This window comes from Equus quagga, chromosome 12 (genome assembly GCF_021613505.1).
Source record: "Equus quagga isolate Etosha38 chromosome 12, UCLA_HA_Equagga_1.0, whole genome shotgun sequence".
NCBI classification, from domain to species: Eukaryota; Metazoa; Chordata; class Mammalia; order Perissodactyla; family Equidae; genus Equus; species Equus quagga.
The window spans coordinates 79,943,571-79,971,567 of NC_060278.1; the positions used below are offsets into that span (position 1 = coordinate 79,943,571).

At 44.3% G+C, this 27,997-nt stretch overlaps 1 protein-coding gene across 1 annotated transcript in view; it reads right to left on the bottom strand.

The window, feature by feature from the left end:
- The window catches only part of CDS2 (CDP-diacylglycerol synthase 2), a 51,839-nt gene extending 24,089 nt beyond the window's left edge, over window positions 1-27,750 (bottom strand). Inside the window, exon 1 of the mRNA XM_046678989.1 lies at window positions 27,472-27,750. Coding sequence (XP_046534945.1) covers window positions 27,472-27,528 — 57 coding nt within the window. The 5' untranslated portion in view covers window positions 27,529-27,750. The remainder of the gene's footprint in view (window positions 1-27,471) is intronic.
- Between the last annotated feature and the right edge of the window lie 247 nt (window positions 27,751-27,997).

The following is a 27,997-nucleotide window of genomic DNA, read 5'->3' on the forward strand; positions in this document are numbered from 1 at the left end:
AGCAGAAGCTTTGTGTGCAATTCTACCATTCTTCCTTCCTGCTGACTGGAATATGGACAAGCTAGCTGGAGTTCCAACAACCATCTTGGCCTTGAGGTGAAAAACCACCTATTAAGAATGACTAAGCAACAAGAAGAAAGGAGTAGACCATGAGGCAGAAACTACCTACAGAGGAGGACTCCACAAGACAAAAGCAGTATGGGCCCTGGACTGCCTATTACATGAGAAAGAAAAGTGCTTCTGTTTTGGAGGGACACTGTATTTCTGGGTTTTCTGTCATTTGTGGCCAAATGTATCCTAAATGATACAAGGGATTCCAAAAAGCACAGGATTTGTGGTAAAGGTATGTCTGAGAAAGAGTTCAGAAAAGAGGAAGGCTGCCTGAATACAAGGCTTTCTAATTCAGACAGACCCCACTGGATTGGGTCGCAAGCTCCTTGAAACTGCCAATGTCATACACTAAACCAAGAGTTCGGGTGACACAGAATGAACAGGAATTCTCCTTTTTCTCAACACTCTCTCCCATCTTCCCTGTTAAGGCCTCCCTCTGGACTCAATGCACCTGTTTACTAAAAGAACAAGTGTACCACTCTAATCTAGTACCAGCCATCATCACAAGACATTATTTAATTCGGGATAGAGACTACCAGAGGTGGAAAAATCACCTCTGTCTCTTGGGAGGCTCTGCCCACGGTCCAGATGTTCTGAACCATGTTCTGATGATTTCACTTGTTTTTCCATTGTCCTCCAGGGTCAGAGCCAAGACACCAAAAATTAGAAGCCATGCTGGAATCCAACAGGTCCTCGTATCATGAGGCATCTCTTTCTAGGGAAAATGAGTCATCAGCCTTACTGGAACAGAAAGCAATTTTTTTTTAAGTTTCCTCTTTACTAGAATAAGCTTCTTCCAAAAAACAGAGTATGTCAAATATTGCCAAAAGATCTAAAAAGACGGGAAAGAAAAATATATTTGCAATCTCAAAACTGGGCTCAAGGGTGCTCCCTAGACCTCTGCCAGGAAGTGGAACCAGGACCAGCTGCTGGGTTCCCTTATCTGATGAGCCCCTCAATCAGAAATCACCACCCAGTACCTGCCTCAGTGTCACCCATCTCCGACAGTGCTTTCTACAGATTTTACTAGACAAGGGAAGTGAACAGGAGAGTTGACGTGCCCGGGTCTCACGCCCCAATCTCCCTGCCCCTGTAGATGAAGAAGCAACCCGAGCTGGCTACTGTGCAGGAAGATTATACTGTCACTTTTTCGGTATTCCTGGTTCATAAAATAGATTCTAATATTTCTTCCTTGAGGAACAGGAAATTAACAGTGTTCTCGATTGTAAAACTGCCATATTAGCTGAAAAAGTTATGAGAGCAACAATGCAAAACAGCTTTCCTTTCCTTGATAAATTAAGCACGCCTGGGAAAAGATGAAATAGGAAAATGAGAAAGCCATTTAAGAAATAAAAGACTCCTATTGACCAAAGATAGGTCAATTTCAGCACTAAAATAAATAATAAACTAAAAGTAATTTAAACACAAGTATATGAAAGTCTGTGAATTCATAATGGTAACTGTAAGAAGCCACATGGGCCACCTTTGAAGGTTTCTGGGATACAAGAGCATTTTTTTGAAAATCAATAATTAAGAGGAAAGAGTGTTTATCACACCCTTTCTGTACAATGAGTACAAGAGAATTAATTAAACTATTCCCTGTGTTTGAAAACTTCCTTTAATAAAACCTTTTTTTAAAAAAAAAAAGGAGCGCATGGTCAGCTGAACTGCAAATGACTTTCAGATATCCAGTACCTCAGAGGGGAAAAATCAGTGCGATGTCCCAGGCTCTGGGGACAACAATGAAGCTAAAACTTGTAACACATGAAGTAAGCAACACAGTCTCCATGCTGCCAAATCAGATGGACTTTCCACTCTTCATCTTAGAGGACCTCTTGGCAATATCAGACCTAGTTAACCGTTTCCTCCTTGAAACATTCTTCTCTCAGCTTCACGATACATACTTTCTTTCCAGGTTCTCATTCGACCTGACTGACTGCTCTTTCTCAATCTCCTGTGCTATTTTCACTCTACCTGACCTCGACATGTTGGAATGGCCCTGGGCTCAATTCTGGACCCAATATGCTCTCTCCCTAAGTATTACCATCCAGCCCCTTGGCTTCAGTTACCAATTCCATGCCAATGACTCCGACATTTCTATCTCCAACTCCAACCTCTTCTCCAGTGTCAAACCCTTATTTCCAACTACTTCTGACATCTCCACCAGAAAGTTCTCACAGGTATCTCAAATATAATGTATCTACACAGAACTTTGATGTTACCCACAAAACTATTGGTCCTAAAGTCTTGCCTACCTGGCCAGTTGATGGCACCACAATCTGTATCCCACATAAGCCCAAAATCTGGGAGTCATGCTTAATTGCTCTCTTGTTTTCCCCCAGGCACTGGACACTGCAGTTGCCTCCTCCTGAAAGCCATTCCACTCCTCCTCCATGGTGTGCAGGAGCCTGCACAGGCTAATTATTTTAACCCCACCCCCTTTCCACAGTGACAGGTTCACAAACAGGCATTAAACCCCAGCCTAAGACCATGGGCACCATGACTGTTCGAAGTACGCACTTGGCATAAGATGGTCCAATGAAATGAGAGCTCCAGCATGTGGTTAGACGGCTGCAGAGAGAGACACTTGAGCTCTCTTTCCCCCATGAGCCTGAGGAGAAAGGGAACAATGGGAGCAGCACAGCCCCAGGTGCTACTGGCACGGGGTGGACCTCGATGGGAGTGTAGGATGACACCAATGCCTGAAAGCAGAGTGGAGGGATGACAGAGAATGGTTTAAGCCAATTTATCTCCTCAATCACTAGGCACCTCCCACCCCCCATCATCTCTCACCTGCATTGGTCTCCTAATTGCTCCTTCCACCTGCCATTCTCCTCAAAAATAGCCAGTGATCTTTCTAAAATGTCTATCAGTCCACGCATCTCCCCCATTTAAAACCCTTTAATGACCTTTCACTGCCTTAGGATGACTTAGCAAGTCCCAGCTTACCTCTCCCCTCATTCTCCACACCCCAGGGATCTCCAGGGAGGACAGACCCACAGCCATAGTGGCCTTTCTGCTGTCCCTCAATACAGTGAGCTCACTCCTGACTCAGGAAAGTTTTCACTGCTCAACCAGCCACCTCCCTCAGTCTCCACTCAGACATCCTCTCCTCAGAGGGTTTTTCCGACCACCCTACTTAAAAGAACGGCCCAAGTCCACCTCCATCATTCCCTCTCCCCTTGGCTGCTTTCTTTTCTTTATCGCGCTTACCAACGCCTGAAACTTATTATCAATACCAACTTTGAAGGAGGGCGCTAGGGGAATTCATACGGCTCCACCCTCATCTGGTCCTGATAAACATTTTTCTTAAAATAATACACATTCCTTAATGACAACTGGGACATGCATCTTTAAAACCTCCTACAGTCCCACTACCCGAAATAGTTAACCTTCTGATGTATTTCACGCCAGTCTTTTTCTACGTATCCATGTTTTTTTGTGGGGGGATAACAGTTGTTACCACACTGCACACCCAATTCCTGTGTTGCTTCCTATTCACCTCTATCATCAATGACTTAAGATGAAGCTACTGATGGCACACTAATAAAACATGCAGGTGACACATAGCTCACAAAGATAAAGACAGAAAAATTAAAAAATGTCAATGTGCTAGAAAGATGGGCCAATTACACAGATATAAAATTAGACAGCAGTTAACACAAGATTTTAACCACCAGTTCAGAAGCACAAATTAAGGGAGACATAGCTTAACAGTAAAATACACACACAGAGACTTAAGGACTTTAGTTGATAATCATAGTTCACGGTTCGAATAACAGAAAAAACTAGCACAATTTGGGGGCCGGCCTGGTGGCGCAGCAGTTAAGTTTGCACATTCCACTTTGGCGGCCTGGGGTTCGCCAGTTCGAAGCCCGGGTGTGGACATGGCTCTGCTTGGCAAACCATGCTGTGGTAGGCACCCCACATATAAAGTAGAGGAAGATGGGCAGGGACCTTAGCTCAGGGCCAGTCTTCCCCAGCAAAAATAGGAGGATTGGCAGCAGATGTTAGCTCAGGGCTAATCTTCCTCAAAAAAAAAAAAAAAAAACCCCTAACACAATCTGTTCAAAACAAGACAACATGCCCAAAATGGAGTCATTTATGCTAAGCCCCACGTCACCAACCACAACTTGATTTAATTACAGTTTCGGCTCTCCCAGAAATGGAATATTAAACCAGTCAGTCAGGAGTAAGTAACTTGATCTGCACTAGTTAGGTGATCTGCCTGATAGACCCGTCATCCCCCCTAAAGAAAAGTAATCTTGCAATAACCAACCCACATGACCTTGTTCCGGCTCCCTTCAGCCTATAAAAGCCTTTCATTTTGTACATTTCCTCAGAGCTCCTTTCTATCTGCTAAATTAGATGCTGCCCAATTCATGAATTGTTGAATAAAGCCAAGAAAACATTTGAATTTTACCTGCTGAATTTATTTTTTCAAATCTTAGGCTATATTAAGACAGGTATGGTCCTGCTCTAGTTAGCACTGGTCAGACCTCACCTAGGGGCAAATATGGCCACAACAGTGCTTAAAATAGGAAAGACAAAAAGAGCAAGATCTTACTTAACAGAAACAGATGAAAAAGCCAGAGGGGCTGAGCCTGGGGACACCCGGGGAGTGAACCTGCATCGCTGCAGTGCTAAAAAAGTAAAAAACAAGTTTATGTCCCTAACCAGGGGAAATTATTAGGCAAATTATGGTAAATCGACTTTCTGTGCAGCTATTAACAAGACAACTATAAAGACCACGCAGCAACATGAAAAAGGCAGAATACAAAACCACGGCCGTACTGGGTTTCAGCTACAAAAAGCACGAAGACAGCTGACGTGTGTGTCAGTTATCAGTGTCAGTTATCAATCTACTGCCTCTGGGACTGCTTCCTTGGTGACACTGCCGGGCTGGGTGAATCCTGATCTACTAGACATCTAGTATTTTATTACCCAGCTTCAGTTCCCCTTTCTGTGATAAAAGTGCCTTAAAGTTGCTTTTGGGTAATCCTCTGCTCCCCTACCAGGAGCAGGCAGGTAATTTAGACCTAATTAGTCAGAGCACTGTACTTCCTTGACCACAACCACGGGGTCAGAGGTGGACATACCTCCCAGTTACAGCAATTCCCCGTACGTCTTCTGGAGCCCCCAGGAATAAGGCATGACCTTACCCACGGGCCTTTCACCTGCTGAAGAACATCTTGCTACCAGGTGAAGCCTAGAAATGAAGCCAACATGAAGGAGATCCAAGAGATGGAGGGAGACCAAGGCTTGGTGCCATTTGAGCCCCTAGATTAAACTAGGCCTGAAGCTAGAATTCTCTTGCTCTTTAAGTTACCTGCGCTAATGGATTCCTTTCTCCCTTTTAATCAAGTTTGAATAGCTTCCTGCATTTACAACTAAAATAGTCGTAGTTTTCTTCCTCTCCCGGCACATCTTCTGTCTTCTTCCTCTGCTCACGTCCTAAATGCCAGAGCTCCCCAAGGTTGTTATTTCTACACTGCACTCGTTGATGAGTGATCCACTGCCATCAGCCTCTATTCTATGGACCCACCTGCTCTATGTCCTCTCCCCCAAGCTACAGCACTACATTGCAACCTGCCAACAAGACACCTCGATCTCCAACCAGCACCTCCAACTCAGCAGGTCCAAAACTAATCACCTCCTTTCCCACCCACACCAGCTCTTCCTCCTGTTTTCCTTCAAGACCCTAATCTACAAGAGATGTGTCCCATGGGGAACACTGATCCTCATCACCGTCTCCAAATCCCCAGCCCTATACGTCATCAGTTCTCACAGTGTGATCCTGTCACTACAGCGTCTCTCCTTATGCCCATTCTCACTGCCAGCAGCCTTGCTGGAGTCTGCACATCAACCCTTCTCTACTACAAGAGCCTCTCAATTGGTTCCTCCACTAATTACTCCCTTCTCTAACTTACTCCTCACAAAGGTGCAGACTAATCTTCATAAAGCACAGCTCGGATTACACTCCTCTTCCCCCCATTTTTGTCTAGTGAATTAAAGACAAAGTGCCTCCCACTGCAGGTCCTCCACACTCTGCACACACTATACACTCCAGCCAAGCACAACCACCCACTGGCCCTGATTATACCCACCCTTCCCTCTTCTCCCCCTTGGCTCTCAGCCTTTTCTCCTCCCTGTTCCTCCTCCTTAGAAGCACTAAGAGTCCTCAAGGAAAGTCTCCCCTGATTCACGTCTATAGCAGATAGGAAAAAAAAAAAAGCCCCCTCCTCAAAATAAATTAACTTCCTAGGAATCTGTGAATACTACATTATGTGGCAAAAGACATATTACTTTATATGGCAAAGATGTAAGTTAAGGATCTTGAAAGGAGGAGTTTATTCTGGATTTCCGCTCAGGCCATAAATGTAATCACATGTATCTTAGTCCTTATAAGAGAAAGGCAGAGGGAGATCTGACACAGCCAGACACAGAAGAAGGCAATGTGAAGAGACGCAGCTACAAGTCAAGGAATGCCGAGTCACCAGAAGCTGGAAAGAGGCAAGGCATGGATTCTCTCCTAGGGCCTCTGAAAGGAGGGCAGTCCTGCCAGCTCCTGGACTTCAGCCCTCCAGCCTCCAAAGCTATGAGCGGAATTTTCTGTTGTTTTAAGCCAGCCAGTTTGTGACAATTTGTTAAAACAGCCCCAGGAAACTAATACCCCCTCCTGTTCCCCAACTTCAGCTCTCTTCCAAGAAATCTCCCACAGCACGTTACATGTCCTCCCACCCACCGCCACCATTTGCTGTGCTTTGTATTTACGTGAAGAGGGCACAATCTAATTTAGATTTAGATTTCAAACTCATCAAAAGCGAAGACTGTCCTAATCATCTTTGTTTACCTTCAGAGCTCCTTGTCTAGAATCTGGTAAAAGCTCAATGAGAGTTTTTTAACTCACTGAATTTTAATCAACTTCATCAACCTTTATCTACAAGGCCTAGAAAAATGGTTGCCAGCATTTGTGTGGGGAAGACATCCTAGAACTACAATCATTCAAACGCAACTAATGACTAAAAGGCTGCATCTTCAGCCCTTCCCAATGGTGAAAATGACTGGGGGGCGGGGAGCCCCTAGGAGACACCCATAAAACCCAGAGTGGTAATGAGCTTATTTCCGGACAGCAACTAATGTGTTGCCATGAATAATGGAATAAGTAGACAGAGAGAAACCTTTTAGAGCCCTAAATGATTCAATCCTGCTCTACAGAATGTGTAGATCTGTGCAATTTCCATTCATTTCCTGTGAATAATGGGAAATGCTCCAGGCAGAGTCAGAACACATCTGTCCTTTGGGCCAATTGGACTGCAAACTGGAAGACCCCTTCCAATGCTAACACTGCAAATGCTACCCTCATATTTAAAAACCCCTGCTCTAGTCCTCTCCATAACATCACTGCCGCCTGAAATTATTACACACTTGTCTGTCTCCCACACTGGAACATAAACTCCATGTGGAAGGGATTTGATTCACTGCTGTATCCCTCAGCCTCCAACAATGCCTGGCATATAGATGAGCCTCAATGTTTTTCACAAAGGGAGGGAGGGAGGGAAGATGACAAGGAATTCAGTCAAGGAGTTCTCCACTTCTGAGTCTGTAGGTTAAAATGTCAGGCATAAATATCACATCACAAAAGCCAGCCACTTTGCACAACATGTCCCCATCTCACCACGTTTAACATGGATGTGCAGGTTCCATACGAGGAATGAATGTGAAATTCTTCCTCAGAATGTCATAAAGATGAGCCTTCAAGCATCCAGGAGAAAAGAGATAGATAGTAGAACGAGAAGAAATTTCAAGCAGTTTCGGACTGCTTTCACCTCCAGCATTCTTGCAAAAAAGGAAATACTTGCCTCTTGCATCTTGGACTCTAGAAGCTGAGCTCCCTGACAAATTGGATTCTGCTCCAAGCAAAGAGAGGCAGATGCATCAACCAAAAAAGAAATTACAGGACTGGCCCGATGGTGCAGCAGTTAAGTTTGCACGTTCTGCTTGTCGGCGGCCCGGGATTTGCCGGTTTGGATCCCGGGTGTGGCCATGGTAACCCCTTGGCAAAGCCATGATGTGGTAGGCGTCCCACATATAAAGTAGAGGAAGATGGGCATGGATGTTAGCTCAGGGCCAGTCTTCCTCAGCAAAAAGAGGAGGATTGGCAGTAGTTAGTGATGCAGGGTCGGTGAGCCGAGGAGTCAAAAGAAAGATTTCTTGGACTCTCAAGATGTGGCAGTAGTGCTCTTTTATTTAGGGAATAGTGTGGAATAGCATGGGGACAGGACCCATGGGCAGGCAGAGCTGCAGTGTGGGGACAGGACCCATGGGCAGGAGGAGCTGCTGCTGCCCCGGCTACTGCTGCAAACATGGGTGGAGAGTAAGGCTAAATTTAAGGCATAGGTATGTGAGCCATCTCTTTACAAGACAAAGGAAAGAACATGTAAAAAAGTTAAAATGGTATCAGTGCAGGTGGGGTCTGGCCATTGGGTGGTCCCACAACTTTTGGATAAGAATCAAATGGGATTAAGTAAAGGCCAGAAGCCACCACCCTAAATCAGTTACATGAGGTTGCCAGACAGTAACCAACTTAAGTTCTTGCCTTCCCCATTAAGAGTTTCTAGAGATAAGGCCAGCCCCCTTCTTCTTGGCACAGAGAGGGAGGCATCCTTACAGATAGAGGCTTCCCTTACAAATGTAAATGTTTCTCAGCAAAGGGCAAGCAAACTCCGGTCCTCGGAGCCTGCTTCTCATCTGCAGTTTTAAAATTAACCAGCCTAAAATCCTCATCAGTTAGCTCTGGGCTAATTTTCCTCAAAATAAAAAAAAAAAGAAGAAATTACTCACCATCTTAATAACAAATCCAACAGTCATGGCCACTCAATCTTCACGTTCAACAGCCTGGCTATTGTCTTCACCCAACTCCGTCGGAGCTGAGGGTTGAGGTTTAATGAATCGAATAAACTCAAACACCTCCGTTATCTGGTATCAACAAAAAACCCACTAATCCATAGTGAAATTTCTAGGTAACCAAAACTTAGCTGCTTCAGCTATAAAAAACAGCTTCTTTTAAACATTTGGGGTAGCAAATCTTCCACCCAAATATTACTACGCACCTCTGCAACAAGGACACTTAAACAAGATATTACCCTATATTTTTGCTGTTGTTAAAAAACAAAGTTCAATTAAGTAAATTTTAAAGCTCTTATTGGCTTTATTCGATGACTCATGAATCGTGGAGCATCCAATCTAGCAGACAAAACAGAGCTCAGAGGAACTGTACCAAACGAAAGACTTTTATAGGCAGAAGAAAGCAAGAACAAGGAAGTTCCATGAGGCTAAAAATAAAGCAGATTGGTTACTGCAAGGTTGTTTTCCTTTAGGGGATGACAGGAGTCTATCAGGCAGATTACCTGCTTAGTGCTGATCACGTGATTCCTGGTTGACTAGTTTCAGATTCCATTTCTGGAAGAGTCTCAGTTTGGTGCCGTAGGGCTTAGCATAAGCAACTCCATTCTGGGCCTGTTGTCCCATTGGTAACATCTTGAATTTCCACTGCTCTTCTGCAGGTGCAGGCCTCAGCAGCGAAGTAGTGAGTAGGCTGTCTGCCCCAATAATACAGACCCTGTGCTTCAGTGCTCAGGTTTGACTCCTCGAGTTTATCCTCCCTCACTGTCAGGCCACTTGCTATGGGTATACCTGCCTCAAGGGCATTTCCAAGTACCTCTCTCCCAGAGAACTCTATCAAGGGTGGAGAACTCAGGAGGCCAAGGCTCTTTGAACTAGGCCTGAGCTAGGGATGGACAGAGCCAGTGAACAGTTCACAGCCCGAGAGGGCTCTCAGGCTGAACGCCCAGTCAAGGACGTCTGGGCGTGGACTGCGGGACATCGGCCCCAGCATTCTCAGAACATTTACTTCGAGAGGTCCTGGCTAGGAGCAACAACCTCTCAACCAGAAAGGCTTGAGGATGGCGAGGCAGCTCAGCACTTGGGTCCTGCAGGTAGGTACTCCGGAGCCTGAGGGAGACACGAGGTGGGAAGAAATCTATCCACAGGCAAAGCCTACGGACAGGGAAAGGCATGCAAGTCAGCACAGTGCTTTGTGGGATGAGGGTGGGGAGCTATGCATGGCAGTCCAAGTCCTTTGTTACATCTACAGGCCATCTATGCCTCTGCAGAGTTTCATTCTATTGCGGGGTGGGGGCAGAGGATGACTGCCACAAAAGCCTCCAAACCACACAGCCTCCAAAGCAGTGAGCAAGTCTGCAGAACTCATATTCACAAAAACATTCTCAGTACTTAAGAATGGCAATAGCGGAATTCACTAAAGCTATATGAATAATGAATGTCAATCCTGTAAACACAAGAGGGAGTGAGAAACTAGACATAAAACAGAAAAGGCTGCCGCTGACTTTCCAAAGAAGCAAGCCCCTCCTTCTCTTGGGGGAGAGGGCCTCAGAGGCACGGGGAAGGGGCGCTAGGACCAGCTATGCGACGCTCAGAGGAATCACATCACCACCTGGACCTCAGCCTTTTCACCTATAAAATAGAAACAATTCCCATCTCAAGGGTATTGCGGAGTTAGAATAAGGTGAGGCTATGTTTTTCAAACTGTGGGACGAGACCCACTGGGTCTTAAAATCAATTCAGTGGATCCCAACTAGCAAGGAAGAAAATAAACCACAGTGCCGGAAGTCAGGCAAGTGGCCGCCCTGAGAAGGCAGTGATTAGAAGGGATCGTGAGGGAGCTTCCCAGGTCCTGGTAATGATTTGTTTGATCTGGGGACCGGCTGCAGAGATGTGCTCACTTTACAAAAAATCACCCCACTGTATAATCATGATAGGGACCTATTCCTGTATGTACATTACACTTCAATAAAAAGTTTACACAAAAAGTAGAATAAGAATCAAACAGAACAGAAACTTCTGAATGTATCACAGATAGTAAAAGTACTGCTTCATGAAACTTTTGTTGCAAAGTGACATATACATACAAGCTTGTACTGGGACAAAGTGTAAAATGTATTTATTCCTGTGGCTCAAAGAGGTCGAAAAGAGCCTGAAAGGCCCTGAGGCAATGCAGAGAAACGTTATAAACTAAATCATCACACAAATGCTGGTTGTTACTTGGGAGCAGGAATAAGGGGCAGACACAGCACTGCTGAACTTTTACAGACGAAAAACTAAAACACAGCGCCTGTGTGGTACAAAGGCACTCTAAATGACGTGCTCTCCCATCGCCCCACATACATCTGAGACTTACCCACACTTGCAGATCCCCACTTAGAAGTCTTTTTCTTTCTCTCCATAACCCTCAGGAGGAGGAAGAAAATCAACCAATAAAGCAAAACTTCTGCCTTAAGACTAATTCCTACCCCAACTCGAAGAATTTCCAAAGTAATGATGAGACAAAAGAACCCCAAGACAAACAGGAAATGCTGTCTTGGAACCAAAAACCACAGCACACTCGCAATTAAAAGGCTACAGTCTGCTCCGAAAAAACAAAGAATCCTCAAAGTTTGAGAACAACAGGTGGGATTCTTGGGAGCTGAAAGATGAAGATGAAAAGGGCTGCAGTGGTCTCGTCATTTCCCTACCGCCAGAGTCAGTTCTTCAGCACAGAGGAAAAAGTCAAACAGAAATGCTATGCTTAAATCAATGTCACCACTGATGTATATTTTAAAAGAGCATTGCATTTTAAATTTTAGTAAGCTTTAATTTTAGATTTAGCACATTTTAGCAAATTTTAATTTTGAACAAAATGTAAATTTTACTTACTTTATTGAATAACCTATATAGGAATAGTAATTTTTATGTTTAGCATTTTAATTTTTATGAATTTAAGTTTTTACTTGATGTTCTGTAGTGTGTTCAAACTTCGTGCATCTGAATCACTTTGTCTTTTTCATTTCACAAATTCTAACCACTTTTTAACAAAATGTTGGGGTTGATACTAAGCACATCATACGTTAACATCAGCATGGTACTGCAATGCTAACAGTAAATAAACTGACATGCCAGTATTTTCTTTTTGCTCCACAATGCTAGTCACTAAGCTCAACAAATTCCTCCTGAAACCAGAGGCCTGGTTCACTGCTCAGCCAGATGCTAATCTTCACAGCTGACTTAGCATCACTCAAACTCCTGACCACCTTCTGTGCTAAGAACAGCCAAGTCTGACAGCAACCAGGAGTTTGACAAAGCCAGCAGGAGAGCTGAGCCTTTGAGCTCTGCCTACTCTCTGCTCCCTGGGACATTCAGCTTTGCCACTCCGCCAGGAACCCTATGACAGATCATTATGCCTTTACTGAATCACGTGGGAGCTACAGAAATCCAAGACAAGGAGCCCAACTCCAGAGATTTCACCTGCTGAGGAAACAACATCTAACCAGGACTTGGACAGTCAATTTCCACAGAAGCCTGGAGAAAAGAGGGTGATGAAGAAATGGGGTGCAGGAGTCGAGAGGGTTCCATAGAGGAGGATGCAGCCTGAGCTGGGCCTCAGGGGATAAGGGCTCCTTGCCACGCAGGCCTCACCCTGGTGTAGCCCCTAGCCTGCCTGCACCCTGCAGGGTCTGCGCCAAGATGCCGCTGCTGCCAGCTTGCAGACACCAAGAAACTCAGTGGCCACTGTCACCATCTCCTCTCTCTGAGACCATGCAGCGAGGCAAGGGCTCCCCCACCACCATGGCCCTGCTGGCTCACCCTGAGATGCTTACAGGTCCTCCTGTGTGAGCAGCTCTGCCCAAACCATGGAAGAAAAATGATTTGGGAGACCAGGAGGCCAGGGAGGCAGAATGACTACAGCAAGGAGCATGGCACTCAGGTTCAGCCTACCTGGGTTCACATTCTAACTTGAAGTTCAAGGCTTTTTGCTCATCCCTATAACATAGGAGCCAATACTTCTGATAATCCAGCAAGCCCACCTCTAGAAATATATACGAATGGCCAGCTAGTCACTGCATGGTCAGGCCTTGTAATAACATCACAGCCCTGTTGAGAAGCCCCCCTGCCCCAAATCCGCCCTAGGCTACCACAGTGGCATGCTAGTGAAAAATGGATGATCATTTTTGAAAATCCTTTAAGAACAATACCAGTTTAGATCTTTCAACTTCTTTAACTATTAAAAAAACTCTTACAAATCAATGAGAAAAATGTAAACATGCCAACCAAAAAGAAAAATTAGCAAAAAGGACAACTTCCCAAATACCAATAACCTGTATCCCTTATTTAACCTAATAATCAGTGACATAAAAAATAAAAAGGCCATGAAAAACCATTTTTCTCACATCAGACTGAATGAAAAGAATATTCATTGGGGAATAGAGTTGGTGAAAACCAGTACACTCATATAGTACTCAAAGAAATGTAAATTAGTACTACCTTTCTGAAAGGCAATTTGAAAATATGCAGTAAGAGACTTTAAACGGGGGCGGGGGCTGGCCCCGTGGCCAAGTGGTTAAGTTTGCATGCTCAGCTTTGGCAGCCCAGATCCTGGGCGTGGACATGGCACTGCTCATCAGCCACGCTGAGGCGGCGTCCCACACAGCACAACCAGAAGGACCTACAGCTAGAATATACAACTATGTACTGGAGGGCTTTGGGGAGAAGAAGAAAAAAAGAAAGAAGATTGGCAACAGATGTTAGCTCAGGTGCCAATCTTTAAAAAAAAAACAACAAGATTCTGCCATGATCTATTTAACAAAGATGGGGGGAACGCCAAACAGACATTTTAAAACTGTAGGAAAAAGATTAGCAGGACATGATGAACGTGTTAACACAATTACATTCTGGGTAATAAAATTAAAGGTAAGTTAAATGTATACATTCCTGTCACCTTCGTATTTTCACCAAACAAGTATTGCTTCCATAATTTAGAAAAGTACAAAATGGATATATCTCAGCCTCTCACTCCTCTGTGCCAGCACCTTTACTGGCTTCCCCCTAAACTCCCTGGCATGGCCCTTAAGGGCCTTCCAGTCGGGACCCTTGTCTCATTCTCTGTCCACCTTTCCAGGCACATTCCTGTTTTTCCAGCTCAAATGTCACCACCCCCATCAAGCTCCATCCTCCACCCCTCCCCAGGTCGTGCTAAATACCTCAGAAGTTTGAGCAAGCCCTAAAGTCACATACATGACCTCGTGAGGCAATATGACATTCTTCAAAGCAACCCAAAGAACCAGCACCCAGGGTCGGCTTCCACAACCACATTACCTACACGGAACCCATCAAAGCTGAGATTACTGGTCAGTGAAGGCCAGAAGGCCTGGGCCAAACTTCCCTGAAAAGGAAGGGCCCTGAAAAATCTCAAACCGTCCTAGTTTCCCTTTCCCTTTTTGATCCTCTGGACACCAGAAGTCTTGGTTTCTTCAACTTCAAATAGTGGCTCATTCTAGCATTTTGGATGTTATAAGACCAATGAGAAATGTAAGAGTCATGCGTTAGAACACCAAACCCAATAAGTGAAGTAATTGTTCCCTGAGATCTAGGAAACAAGACATCTGACCACAGCTCCCAGGACTCAAGCGAGATTCTCCAGAACAATGAGACATCACTTGTCTGACAAAAAGCCCCTAGGAAAGGCTGAAGAAATGGTTCTTTGTCAGAAGTTCTCAAAATAGCTACTCTCGAGTGGCACGTTTTCAATATACCAGTATGTGCAAACTGAAAATTCTCTGAGAATTCTGTGGAACAGATAAGAGACAGAAATGGCAACTGCTAAGAGAAAACTGGATGTTTGGCTGACGTTCCTGTGAGAAAACAAAGCTCACATGGCTCTAGCTCTCCCAAATCCATAGGAAGGGACAGATACCAGCTCAACACAGCGCAGACTGGATTGTAGTGAGGGATTCTATTCACAGTCGCCAAAGATCAGCAGTGAAGGGGGTCCCTGGGCTTCTACGAGCACCCTCACACTCAGAGCAGGATGGGACACCATAAACCTACAGTGGAAGGCAACAGAGAAGACTTATAGTCTATGCCTTTGGAGCAAAGCCCATGGGAAAAAACAGCCAGAGGTAATCAGAACTCCGGCCAGCTGGCAGTCTCCCTGGACCACATGGGACATAATGGGGCTATTTCCCAACCTCACCCTTCACTTGCTCTTGCAAGGACCTCTCATTTAGAAGACTCTATTATTATTTTGAAGACTGCATGTATTAATAACTGATTCATTTCTCCAAAGAGAACTGCCACATGGTGCTAATAAGAGCCTAACCTTCCGGCAGCAGGACACCTGAGTCTCAACGCCACCTGCCAGGACCTGTGCCACACCTAGCAAGGGCCAACATCTAGGGAACATACACTTCTGTTGCAAGGGCAGGAAGGGAGTGCATGTGTGATGAAAACTTTTATCCACAGTCATCTGGTTAAAGCAGCACCATTTCTGGCTGCCTTCAACAGGTCATTTCCACACAATTTCCTAAGAACTCAAGACCATTTTAGGTAGCAATTACTGCTCTGTCCTATGAGAGATCAAAAGGCAGAAATGAAATGAGGAGGGACACTGAACTGAGGGCCTGGGTTTTCCTCTACTTCTAGAAAAGTGGTGCTGGACGTACTTGGGAGCTCCTGGGATGCAGGGAGTTTTCTCCGCATTATTCCTGTTTGTCAGACATCTAGGGACCACACACCAAAAGATCCTCAAGGCCTGTGCCTTGAGAGTTCTCCCACTGAGGAGCAGGCAGCTGCCTGTGCTTGACCCCCGGCCCTTCTTTCCCATCCTCAAACCTGAAACAGTCCCCCTTTTCTCTTTGCCTGTCAGTGACTCATCTGCCTGCCACCACTGGAGGAGACCCTCAGCCACCAAAACCAGTCTCAGCTACTCTCCACCTGCATCTTCCCACAGTTTTTCTTCTTCGTTGCTTCGTAGATCTCCTGCCAATTTTTAACAGGCATCTTCAGGCCTTTGGAAGTGCTCAGAGATCACTGGTTGTCCCAACATCCATTCTCCTTTTCTTCCATTGTAATAGGAACCCCAACGCTTAGCCAAGCACATGGCCTCCTAGAAGGGACGTTTCCCAGCTTCCCTTGCAGTCACGCAAGGACACATGACAGAGTTCTGGCAAATGGGATGTAAGCAGAAACAGTGAGTGCATTTTCTAGGAAGTGTCCTTACAGGAAAGGGGCAGGCCTCTTCTTTCTCTTTCCCTTCTTCCTGCTTGCTGAAAAATGGATGTGATGGTTGAAATTCCAGCAGCCTTCCTGTACTAGAGATGGAAGTCACACACTCAGGATGGTCCAACAGCAAGACAGAAGGAACCTGAATCCTTGACACGGTGAAGCTGCTGGAATGCCAGCCTCCAGACTTCTTTTATGTGAGAGAGATATATATACTTCTACCTTGTTTAAGCCACTGTCATTTTTGGTTTTCAGTCACTTACAGTTAAACAGGGCAGGGACTACTTTTTGGCATAGAAGTCTGAGATTTTGCTGTAACGTTTAAAGAAATGGGTTATAAAACACACAGTGCTAGTTATAAGGTAACAGAGGCTTAAAAATATCATAAGAGCTCAGAAAAGTCCATAAAATGGCAAATATATGGATAAAGGTTTACTGTTCAAAAAAACTTGGGTCCCCTCACCTTCTGAGATGTCATCTTCCATAAAATGATTTTTGGGCCAGTGTGGGAAATAATGTGGCCAGCATAAAACATGTCTACTTCTCATTCTACTTGCCTTCTCTGTGGTACTTGACACTGACCTCAAAAACTGGTTCTTTCAGGCTTTGGTAGCAAACCACACTCTCCTGACTCGCTGGTCTCCGACCCTGTCTCCTCTCCTCCATCAGCCGACTCCAACCAAACACAGGCACTTTCCAGGGTCAGCATCAGCTCTTGCCCTTCTTAATGTCAAGAGCAGAAGCCCAGAATTCACAGGTGTCATCAGTCAAGAGGAGCCATTTTTATCCTTCGCCACACAAACAAAACACACAGAAGTGTTGCAACTACCTGTTTTTAATGTTGTAAGATCAGCTCAGCTCTCAAAACTCAAAACTTCCTGTTGAGGAGGGCAGAGAAAGCCATGCCTTTTGAGCTCAATATCCCCCTGAAATGAATGGCAACGAGTACACTAAGGAATGAAACCACAGTCTTAGACAGAAATAAGAGGGAACAGGGATCATCAGTGGATATGAGATTTCAACGAATTTCTGGATGACTAAGTAGATTGAGAGCTAAAATAGATGAAACAAAACAGAAAATGCAGTCAAGAGTATACACTTCAGGAAGAATCCAGGAAAAGTAGGAGCCCTCTGCCCTCTGAAACCCTGGAGAAGCTCTGCACTGAGATCTGACACATGGAATGGTAGATGAGATTTAGGGGGTTCTGCTCCCAACCCACTCAACCTAAAATGAAGCCTTCAGGCAACAGGTCCCGTCTGCAGCTTAGAGGTCTCAGTCAAATTCCCAGTCAGGAGAGAGGTGAGCCAAGACATTGCTGTGTAACTCCCCTATTCTCTCCCTTGTCTGAATGGGAAAGCTTATTTGGGTTATCCTGCCCCACTTCATCCTGTCCCTCTTCCACAATTGTACTTGGAGGATGACAGATAACCCTTTAGTGCATGGTCATCAGACCCAATGAGCAGATTACTGGACATCAAATGTCAATGCAGAACTCTGAGGCACATGCAATGACCAGTAACTGGATGGGGCTTTGTGCTGCCTGCCTCAGGAGGAAGTGATGTGTTCTGCAAGCCAGAAGAGGAGAAGACTAAACCAAGCGCGCACGCTCTGCAACCTTCCTCGGATAACATTTTCCTGGGAAGACATACATGGATGGTTAACAGACAAACTTCACAGAATGCACGTGATCCTCAACATGATGTTTTCAGTCAATGTTTATACAGAAAAAAATGTTTATTTATGTCTCAAAAATCCATCAACGTTTTTAAGAAAACAACGCATGGGAACATTTTTGAGTTACATTTCAAGTAACACTGGGAGAAGGTCAGAATCATGAGACAAATTTCAAAGCACTAGGTGAATTTCCAAAGAGACGTATGGTCTCCAAAGGTACTGGTATTCTGAGAGGCACGGTGGCAACAAACGCTTTGTGAACACACGAGGAGCTTTCTTTTAAAAAACAGCCTGATGTCTTATAGCACCACACAAAGACGTTTTTAATGTAACAAGGAATGTAACAAAGCTTCACTCTGCAGTTTTTTCATTCTAAAGCATGGTCCACCGTAGTCCACAGGAAGATGAAAGCTTGCCAGTTCAGGAAGCTCTACAACGCCACAAAAACAAAGGTAACAAGGTTACCAAGTCTGACGAGCCATCTCATGTGGACCCCATTATTACAGTGACCATACAATGTATCCTCCAAACTGGGACACTGGAGAGCAAAAGAGTGTCATCCTACTCATCACCCACCTCATTCACACAGATTAACAACTGCTTCAACCTGTCTCTTCCTTAATGAGTAGTACAGTTCATTAAAGCAGCAGTCCTTGAATGTTTTTATCTCAGGACCTCTTTACACTCCTAATTATTGATGACCTCGATAGTTGTTTATGTGGGTTATACCTAGCCATACCTGCCATTTTTAGAAATTAAAAGTGAGACATTCCTAAAATACAAGAATATGCAAGTATAGTAGTTCCCCCAAAAAATTAAAACATAGAATTATCACATGATCCAGCAATCCCACTTCAGCGTATATGCCCAAAATAACAAAGCAGGGACTCCAAGAGATATCTGTACACCCATGTTCATAGAAGCATTATTCACAATTTGGGTTGTTTGCAGTTTGAGGCTACTATAGAGAACACAGCTTTCAATATTCTAGAACTTGTCCTTCAGTGAATATATGCACAGATTTCTACTGTGTAATCAGGAATAAAACTACTAGATCACAAGGTTTGTGTATATTTTATCTTTAGTAAATATTGACAGTTTTCCAGAGTGACTGTACCCATTTATCTTCCCACAAGCAGTAAATGAAAGTTCCATATGCGCCACATACTTGCCAACCCTTAGTATTTTCAGTTTTGTTAATTTTAGCCATTCTAGTGGGTGTGTAGTGGTATCTTATTGTGGGTTTCAATTTGCATTTCCATGATGACTAATGATGGGAAAATTTTTATTGACCATCTGAAGGGCCCATTTTTCTACTGAGTTGTCTTTTTTTATATATTCCCTTTGTAGAAATTCTTTATAGACTCTGGATATGAGTCCTGTGTCAGATATATTTTTTATAAATATCGTCTCATTGTCTGTGGCCTTTCTCTTCATTTTCTCAACAGTTCAATAAATAGAAGTTCTTAATTTTAACATAGTTCAATTTATCAATTTGTTTTTTTTAACAGGGATTTTTAAACATCACTATACCATTATCACACCTAAAAAAAATTAACAGTTCCCTTATAGTAAATATCCAATACTCAAATCTACTTGATAATTTTAATCTTTTTCTCTTTACCGCAGTTTGATTGAATGAGAATCCGACTAAGATCCAGAAATCATTAATAGGCCTTAAGTCTTTTAATCTGAAGGTTTTACTCTCTGTATCTATCTCTACCGTTCCCGTCGCTTCCCTCACTCTTTATTTTTATGTATGGGGGCCGTGTCTCCTCGCCAGCTACTTCTAAAGCAAGCAAGTCATTTGTCCAGTGCTGTTTCTCGACGTGTTCCTCTGTCCCTTCAATTTCCTGTAAACTAGCACTCAGAACCAGAGTCGTGATTAGGCTCGAGTACGATTTTTGGACAGGATGCCTCCATCAGTAGTGCTGTGTACTTCCATCAGGAGGTACACAACATCTGGTTGTCTCTGTGATGGTAGCAGCATGGATGGTTACTGCCTTGTTCTATTAATCCAATGGTGGGTGAAAATGTTAATATTCTAATTCTATCACTCCTTTTCTATTTATTCCATAAAGAAAAACTCATAATCAACTATTTGGTTACTCTAAGGTACAGTTCCTGTAGGAAAGGCATGATAATGCCTCAGAACTACCCACACTCTAAGCCTCATTGTTAGATGAGAAAACTAAAGGAAATTAGTGGTGGAGCCAAGTTATAAACCAGACAGTCCAACTCCAGCGTCTGCTTGTAACCACTAAGCTATAATGCCTCTCCTAAGACAAAGAAACAAGTGAATATGTACTCAGTATTCCTGTGAGGGGAAGAGAGACCACAAGGTCAATCACTCATGAAGTTATGGCGGCTACAAATTTACGGTGGGAAGAAAATATACTTGTATCAAAAGCTTAAACAATGTACATCCCTGTCTGAGTAGGCAGTTCTAAACATAGAACTTATCTAAGGATATCATGCACGTGCAGAAAGGTTTTTTGTACAAAGATATTTCCTGCAGCTTGCTTACAATAGCAAAAAATTTAAAACAACTTAAATGGCTGACTGGTTCAATAAGTTAAGGTACAACCACACAACAAAATGACACACAGCCATTAACAATTATGCTGGGTTAAAATGTTTAAAAACCTGAACAATGTTTCCGGCATATTCTTAAGTAAAAAATGAGTTCTAAAACAATAATATACATAGTGCAGGAATGTGTAGTGTGTATAAAAAGAAAGGATATACACCAAAACATTAACAGTGGTTATCTCTGAGTGGTAGGATTAAGGTGATTCCTTTTCTTTTTGGTGCTTCTACAATGAGTATCTTTTATTTTCACCTGTTTCTTTCATAAAATTTAAAAAAAAGTTTGAAATACTCTCTGCAAAGCACTCAAGGATTTGGGAAAATGCTTCTGGCAGCATAAAAAGACAAGCTATCAGATCATGCATGGTAACTATTATTACAGTCACAGGTAGCAATATGCTTGGGAGAGAGAAGGCATTTGAACAATGGGTATTTCTCTGAATGACAGGATTGCAGACGGATTCCATTTTCCCATGTACACATTTCCGTGACTTCTACAATAAATCCATGCCTGCTGAAACAGTACTGAGATGGGGAAGATCTGAAATGGACATGGAGAAAGTGGGATCTAAATAGGTAGAGGAGGAGAGAGGGGTGACAGAAAATGAGCACATTTCAAGAGTTGGAAATAGCAAGAGCCAAGATCCATGTCACAGAGGCACCAAGCAGGAGAAAAGGCTGGTTAGGAGAGACAGCTATAAAGGACCAAATTTAAGAGATACGAAAAAGGGGCCGGAATTCTTTTTTTTTTTTTCTTTTCTAGAATTCATAAGGTGGTTTCAGAGCTGTTAAAAGATAAAAAGGACAGATACTAGAAGGGGCTGTGAGCAAATTTTGAAGAGAGGGAGCTCAATTAGAAGTGTTTACAACAGTGCAGTCATCAATTCCCGAAGTATGTGAAATATGCAATAGCAACAGATAAGAAATCAGTGTAACACCTGGTTAGAACCTGTGACCTGGACTGGATGAGGCAACAGACACAGGGACTGATGGATTTCAAGCTGAACAACTCAGAAACCTGATTCTACTTGCACAGGAGACAGAAGAAGGAAGATCAACATCCAAGACAAGAAAAGTCAGATCTAAGACAGAGTAAGTCTGCAATGACTGAGGGACATGCACCTAGGAATGTCCTCCAGACCACTGAAACCACAGGACTAGCAGGACACAGACTGTGGGGACAAGGTTCTGAGAGTCATCCACTGAGGGATCCAGAGCCAATGACAGACATCCTCTCAATGTCAGAGACCCAGGAGCAGAGAATGTTGCCAGTAACTCCTAGGTCTCAAGGGCTCTTTCAAAACCACAACAAAGTCTTCAGAGAAGCCCCTGAGGTGACCTTAATACAAAGGAGCTGCTGCCAAAGGGCAACAAAGCAAAAGAACATCTGATTTGGGAAGGCCAGCTCAGGTCCTTCCACATGGAGGGCAGGCACTCGCGAACACTACAACCTGGCACCAGTGGCTGCCTCCAGGGAGGAGAACTAGGTAGGCAAGAAGGAGGCGTTCACAGTGTACCTTTGCACCTTTCAAATTCTGAACCACTCATTGCCTAGCCAAAATAACAGAATAAAGTTTAACTTCCTTTTAAAGGTCACTCAGCTAAGTGGGCCCTATGCCATCCCCACTGTTGAGGCAAACAGCATGAGAACAAAGATCAGGGACTGGCGGGACGAGCCGCCTAATGTGGACCAGGTCTGCCCTCGCTGGCGCTGCACCACCACCCCAACCACGCAATCACGTGACAAGGTTTGGAAGGCAAGAACTCTGTCCAACGTCAGGAACAAATCAGGATTCCTCCAACAAGACCCCGGCAAAATTTAATAATCAAGAGACATGGTCTCTTGATCTCTTTTACAAACTAGAGGCAGAATATGTACAAGGCTGTGCTTTCTCACCCCGGGCACTAGTCAGGAAGGCTGGGGAGCACAGGTAACAGGTTAAGAAGCTGTGTGCAAGAGAGTTACTGTGCATGCCCGCTGGACCACTAACGAGTTCACCTATACTCCACCTATGTGGATCCCAGAAAAGAGGGAAGAGTGGGCAAATCAGAAACACTGATGCTCACATTTTTTCAAACAGTTTAAAGGATGATTATTTGCCCTATGAAATTAGTTACAAAATTCATTTCAAAAGTTTCCCAGATGCATTCAAAGGTTATATGATTTCTTCAAATCACTGGAGAAAGAATGGATTTAGAGCCAAAACTGGTATAAAATCCTGGACATTTTCCTCATGAACACAAATACCAGCCCTCCCTCAGAGCTAAGAGAGACCGTAGACAGCAGACACTGGACCCAGAGAACGTTCTAAGGAGAAGGTGTGTTGAATATTCAATGAATGGTTATTGCTAGAACAAACAGTTCTGATACTAAGAGTCATCAACTGGAAAGCACGTATTCCGAGCAGGCTTACAAGACGAAGCCCACACGTCATTGGGCATTTCTCTCAAGGATACCCAAGGGGCTGCTCCCAGGGATGCGCTTAAAATATATAAATCACTAGGCATCCAATAACTGGGAAAACTGAACCTAGTCAACTTTTTCTACCAAAAAAAACCTTTTTCCCCAGAATCTCCACATTTACTGAGAATTTACTTTTTTTAATATATTTGACATTTTGAAAGATGTATTTTCCTATTTTTGTAGCCACATAACAAAAATAGGTGATATTTGGGCATCTTTTCTATTAACGTCAATCAATGCAGAGCTTGTAAAGTCTGTAAGTTAATTCTGTACCTTGAAGGCAGCATTATGCAACATAAGGAAAAAAACAGGAATTAAGAAAACCTTCGTACTATTAACCATTCTGCATCTAACCAGCTGTGTGAGCTTCAACGAGTTAAGAAACTCTCTGGCCTACGGCATCCTCTTGTATAAAATAAAGACCTCTAAAGTGCCTTCTAGATCTAACAACCGATGAGAGCAATTTCACATTTTTGGTTTTTTTTGGAGGAAGATTAGCCCTGAGCTAACTACTGTCAGCCCTCCTCTTTTTGCTGAGGAAGCTTGGCCCTGAGCTAACATGCCCATTTTCCTCTACTTGTTTATATGTGGGACGCCTACCACAGCATGGCGTGCCAAGCAGTGCCATGTCCGCAGCCAGGATCCGAACCAGCGAACCCTGGGCCACTGAGAAGTGGGACGTGCGCACTTAACCACTGCACCACCAGGCCGGCCCAATTTAACATTTTTAAAAGATATAAATTCTTCTAATGAAATATCACGAATCTGTGCAAACACAAAACATTTTAAACAAAATTAGCTTTTTAAAAAAGTTAATTTTAAGTAGTCATAAATTGGGAAGTAACTGAGTTTTTAAAATAAAATTAAACTGTTTGATCAACCTAAAGAAGAAACTTAAAATGGTGGGTCATATGACAAATCAACCTTTCACCTGCTCTCCCTATTTAAGTCTGAGAACCACAGTTAAGGTTTACTGATTTTTCAATGCCCGAAGTATTTCTCAACGTAAAAAAAAAGTTGGAAAGAAATAAAGCATTTCTCCTACATCTGAAGTAGTTACAGCTCTTAAGATTTTATCATTTCAGCAGTTCCCTCTTAAAAGTCTATTAGAAAACAATTTGCAATTATTCACCACTGTCCTAAAATATATTATAGTTAGTGCTACGAAGGAAAGATAATTGCAGACAGCAAGCCTCCTTCTACAGCTAAAGCTCGACTGTGATTCTGAGCACTGAAAAATTCAGCAAGAGAAGAACTGAAAAGATAGGTCCTAGAAGGCCAAGCCTTGTTTACAAGACTTTCCTTAAAAGGGCAAGAACAGGAAAAGACTACTCTCAACACTTATAACTTGAAGATTTAATCATCTGCCAAGACTGGAAGGTGAATATTAAGTTTTTTTTCCTACGAAACTATATTTCAACAACAGCTAACACATCATTACAATGTGACAATTCCTGCCCTACCTATGTAACATGAATACTCATTTAATGCACATAAATATCCTCTGAAGCATATGCTACTTTACCACCTCCATTTTAGAGATGGACAAACAGGCTTTTATACAAGTGATTTGCTCAGTTACACAACCGGTAAGTGGCAGGCTGGATGGATCCAGCTGACTCTTCAGTGCCTGCTCTTTAACACTGTCTTCAGTTAAAATGTCAACTCCCATTTCTAAATGATGTCACTATTTCCTCCCATACTGCTTTCATCGATCTAGAAAGGAAGCCTCCAAAGGAGTAAAGCTCTAATTTAAATCACACTCCAGTAGCTAAGCACGGCAGAAAACCCCAGAATCATCACTCTAACCTCCAAAACGAAGTCTCCTGAACTGCCAACCCAATCATAAATCTTACCATGCCAATCTTTTGGCTCATGTTTCATCATTTTCTTTCCTAAGTTCCACTGGAAAAGCATGGTTAGACAGGAAGAGGATCATTCCCAAAGCTTAAATTCCAAGTTTCTTAGTTTGGCAACAATACCGTGCTTTGGGACTTTAAAATCATAAGCATGGTTCCCAGAGGAAAACATTTCCTTTATTAGCAACTGGCTTTGAAAATTCCATTCTAGGATGCTAAATATAACAAAATATCTTCTGACCTTCATAATAAACATGTTTTCCAGATTATTTTGAAACTAACGATTGTCTGCTTATTTACAAGACAATTTTGCCACAGCAGTTAAGCAAACGTAATGTTTTAACGTAACCTTTCAAATTTGTTCCAGTCCTTTTAACGAATTGACTTGATAGTGTTTTCTGAATTCCTCTACTATGAAATAAGCTCTCATTTCACAATTCATTTCCCTCTCAAGATATGCTTGTTTTGTTATTTCTAATTTTCTTAAGTTCTAACACAAGAATATCAGCAAAGTCAGAATCATGGAAGTAAGTTTCTTCAAACTATGAAATAGAATAAATCAAGATTTTTAAAAACAATACTATAGACATTCATCAAAGGCAGATAAAGCATTTCACAGTTCTTAAAATGTTATCTTTATTATTAAAAATCCCATACGTGATAACTCAGAAATACTAAGTGATGGGGTGAGGGGCTGATTGCCTTGTTCTGGGCTAATGGACTACATCAGGCTTTTAGCAGAACACAGCAGCTACTGTGCTTTAGGGAGCAACGGGCACTTAGTGGACCTCGCAGCTCCAGGCAGTCTGTCACCGTATAAGTGGCTGAAGTGCAGTTGTAAAAAATTAAGGCACCTTCAGCTGGACAGCTCCTCCTGCCCTCCCTATCTAAAACATGGAATGGGAAAGAACCTGGAAGAGGGACCCAATGAGTTGGGTAAGGAGGGTAGAAATTTTGTTTCATTTCATAATCCTGTGCGGTTTTGTGTGTGTGGTTTTGTTTTGTTTTGACAAGCATGTCTTACTTATTACAAATAATTACCTTTCAAAAATATAGCCCACTGGTTATCATGCCGTCTTTTTTCTCCCTCTTCTAACACCTTCTAGGTCCACCATTAACATCAAGTCTGATCTGTCACCCTTAAACAGAGCTACCCAGCCTCCAAACACCTGAATACTCACCAACCAGTGTATACAAGGTGGGGACAGAGTTCTTGCAGGCCCCACCAGGATATTTAATGGGAAGATTAGAGATTTCAAAGTATCTTAGCTCTGCAAGCAGCTCCTAAACTTGCACTGAAGCCCTAAATTTTCTCCAAAATATATTCTAAAAATCACCACGGAGAGTTCTCTTTGGATGACCCACTGTCGACAGCAACAACAAAAATGTTGTTTACAACCTCATTATCGTTCACCCAAAACATTTCTCCTCGTATAACTGCTCTGTTGACACTCTGTCACCAAATCCTGTGCTTTCTCCCTTCCTGATGTCTCCCCTAACGTCCCTTTCCTCCAGTTATCAAAACCTGCAAGCTACATACGTGGGTGCTGTGGGCCCGGTGTATGGCAACAGGGATTGGTGGAAACAGCTATCCCTCAGCTCCAGCCAGACATTAAGCAGGTGGGAATATGATGGCAGATCTTCCAATTACCCAAGACAGGCAAGAAATTCAGACTTTTAGGAGAAATCTCCTGGTTTTCAAAGCAACATGTGGACCAAAGAAAACATCTGCAGGTCACCAAAGCCTCGAGTTAACCAGTCACTTTCACTCTGGTCCAGGCTCCCTCAATCCACTGTACACATCACTGCCAGATCCATTTACCAAATACACTGTTCCTGACCACTGCTACCTCGAGACTCGAAATGCCAAGCCTTATGCTGCCATTCAACGTCCACAGCAACATAGCCACTCTCCACCTTCCTCAAGTCCCCTACACAACCCTTTCACTTCAAGGAAAGCAGTCTACTCCTCTCATCCCTCACCCCTCAACAAGCTGCATCCCCGCCAAGATGGCCTCTTTTTCATCCTCTTCCTCTACCCCATCAATGCCCACACTTGAAGCAGGAAACAAGCCCATCTACTGGGAGTATCCTTTCAACACCTGCTGACTATGTGAGTTAAGAAACTTCTCTGCTTAAAGCGAACAGATTTAACTTTCAAGAAGGCATCTAAATCCCCTAAAAGGCTAATCCCCTGGCCTTGTCTTGATAAACTCCCCGCCAAAAAGATAACATTTTAAAGGGGAGCGGAGACTCTAAGTCGGGCCCAGAGGAGTCGCCTGCCAGACGAGGCTTTGCGAGGTCTCGACGTCTTCACAAAGAAGAAGGCCTCGGGGAGGTGGGGGACAAGAAGGGGAGCCCCAACCTCGGCAAGAGGCAGGCGGCCGTGCGCAACGCCCCGCGCCCTCCTTCCTACGCCCCGGAGATGCCACCCCCAACTGGACCCAGAACTGTGTTCCCAGAGCCCCCACCTGCTGACCCGCGACGCGCGCTCCGCGGGGTCCCCGCACCCCAGGACCCTCCGCGCTGCCCAGGCCCGCTGCCACTGTTGGCCGAGACAAAGGGTCAGAGGGCGAGAGGACCCTTCTGCACCGCCCCCTGCGCATCTCCCGGGGGCGCCGCTGCCCCGGCCGCGCCCACCCCGACGCCGCCGCTACCTTGTCCTCGGGCGGACCGTCCGGCTCGCGGGCAGTCCTCTGCCGCAGCTCGGTCATGCTGGCGATACGGGCGCGACGTCGCCGCGGGCGAGCAGCGCAGCCGCCGGAGAGGGCAGCTCAGCGGGGACGCGCGCGGACTCCGCTCGCCCGGCCCCGCCCCGCCTGAGCGGCACTCAACTCCGCAGCGGCTCGCAGGCCCCACCTCAGCCAGCCGCCAGTCCTGGGGCTCGGCCCCGCCCAGCGCCGCCGCCGCCCTTTCACTCCGGCGGAGAATGATAGCCCCGGCCCCACTTGCTCCTTTTTCGGGAGGAGGACTGCGGAGCGAGCGCGCACGCGCACCGCCGCCATGACGGCCCCGGAAATCCACCAATGGCGCGAACCCGCCGGGGGGCGGGGCGGTGAGGGCGGGGCGGAGCGAAGTGGAGAGGCGTGCATTGGACAGCAGCGCCACGGAGCGGAAAAAGGCGTGCTTTTCCGAGGGAGACTAGCCAATGGGAGCTCGGGCCTCACCGCGGATGGCAGGCGC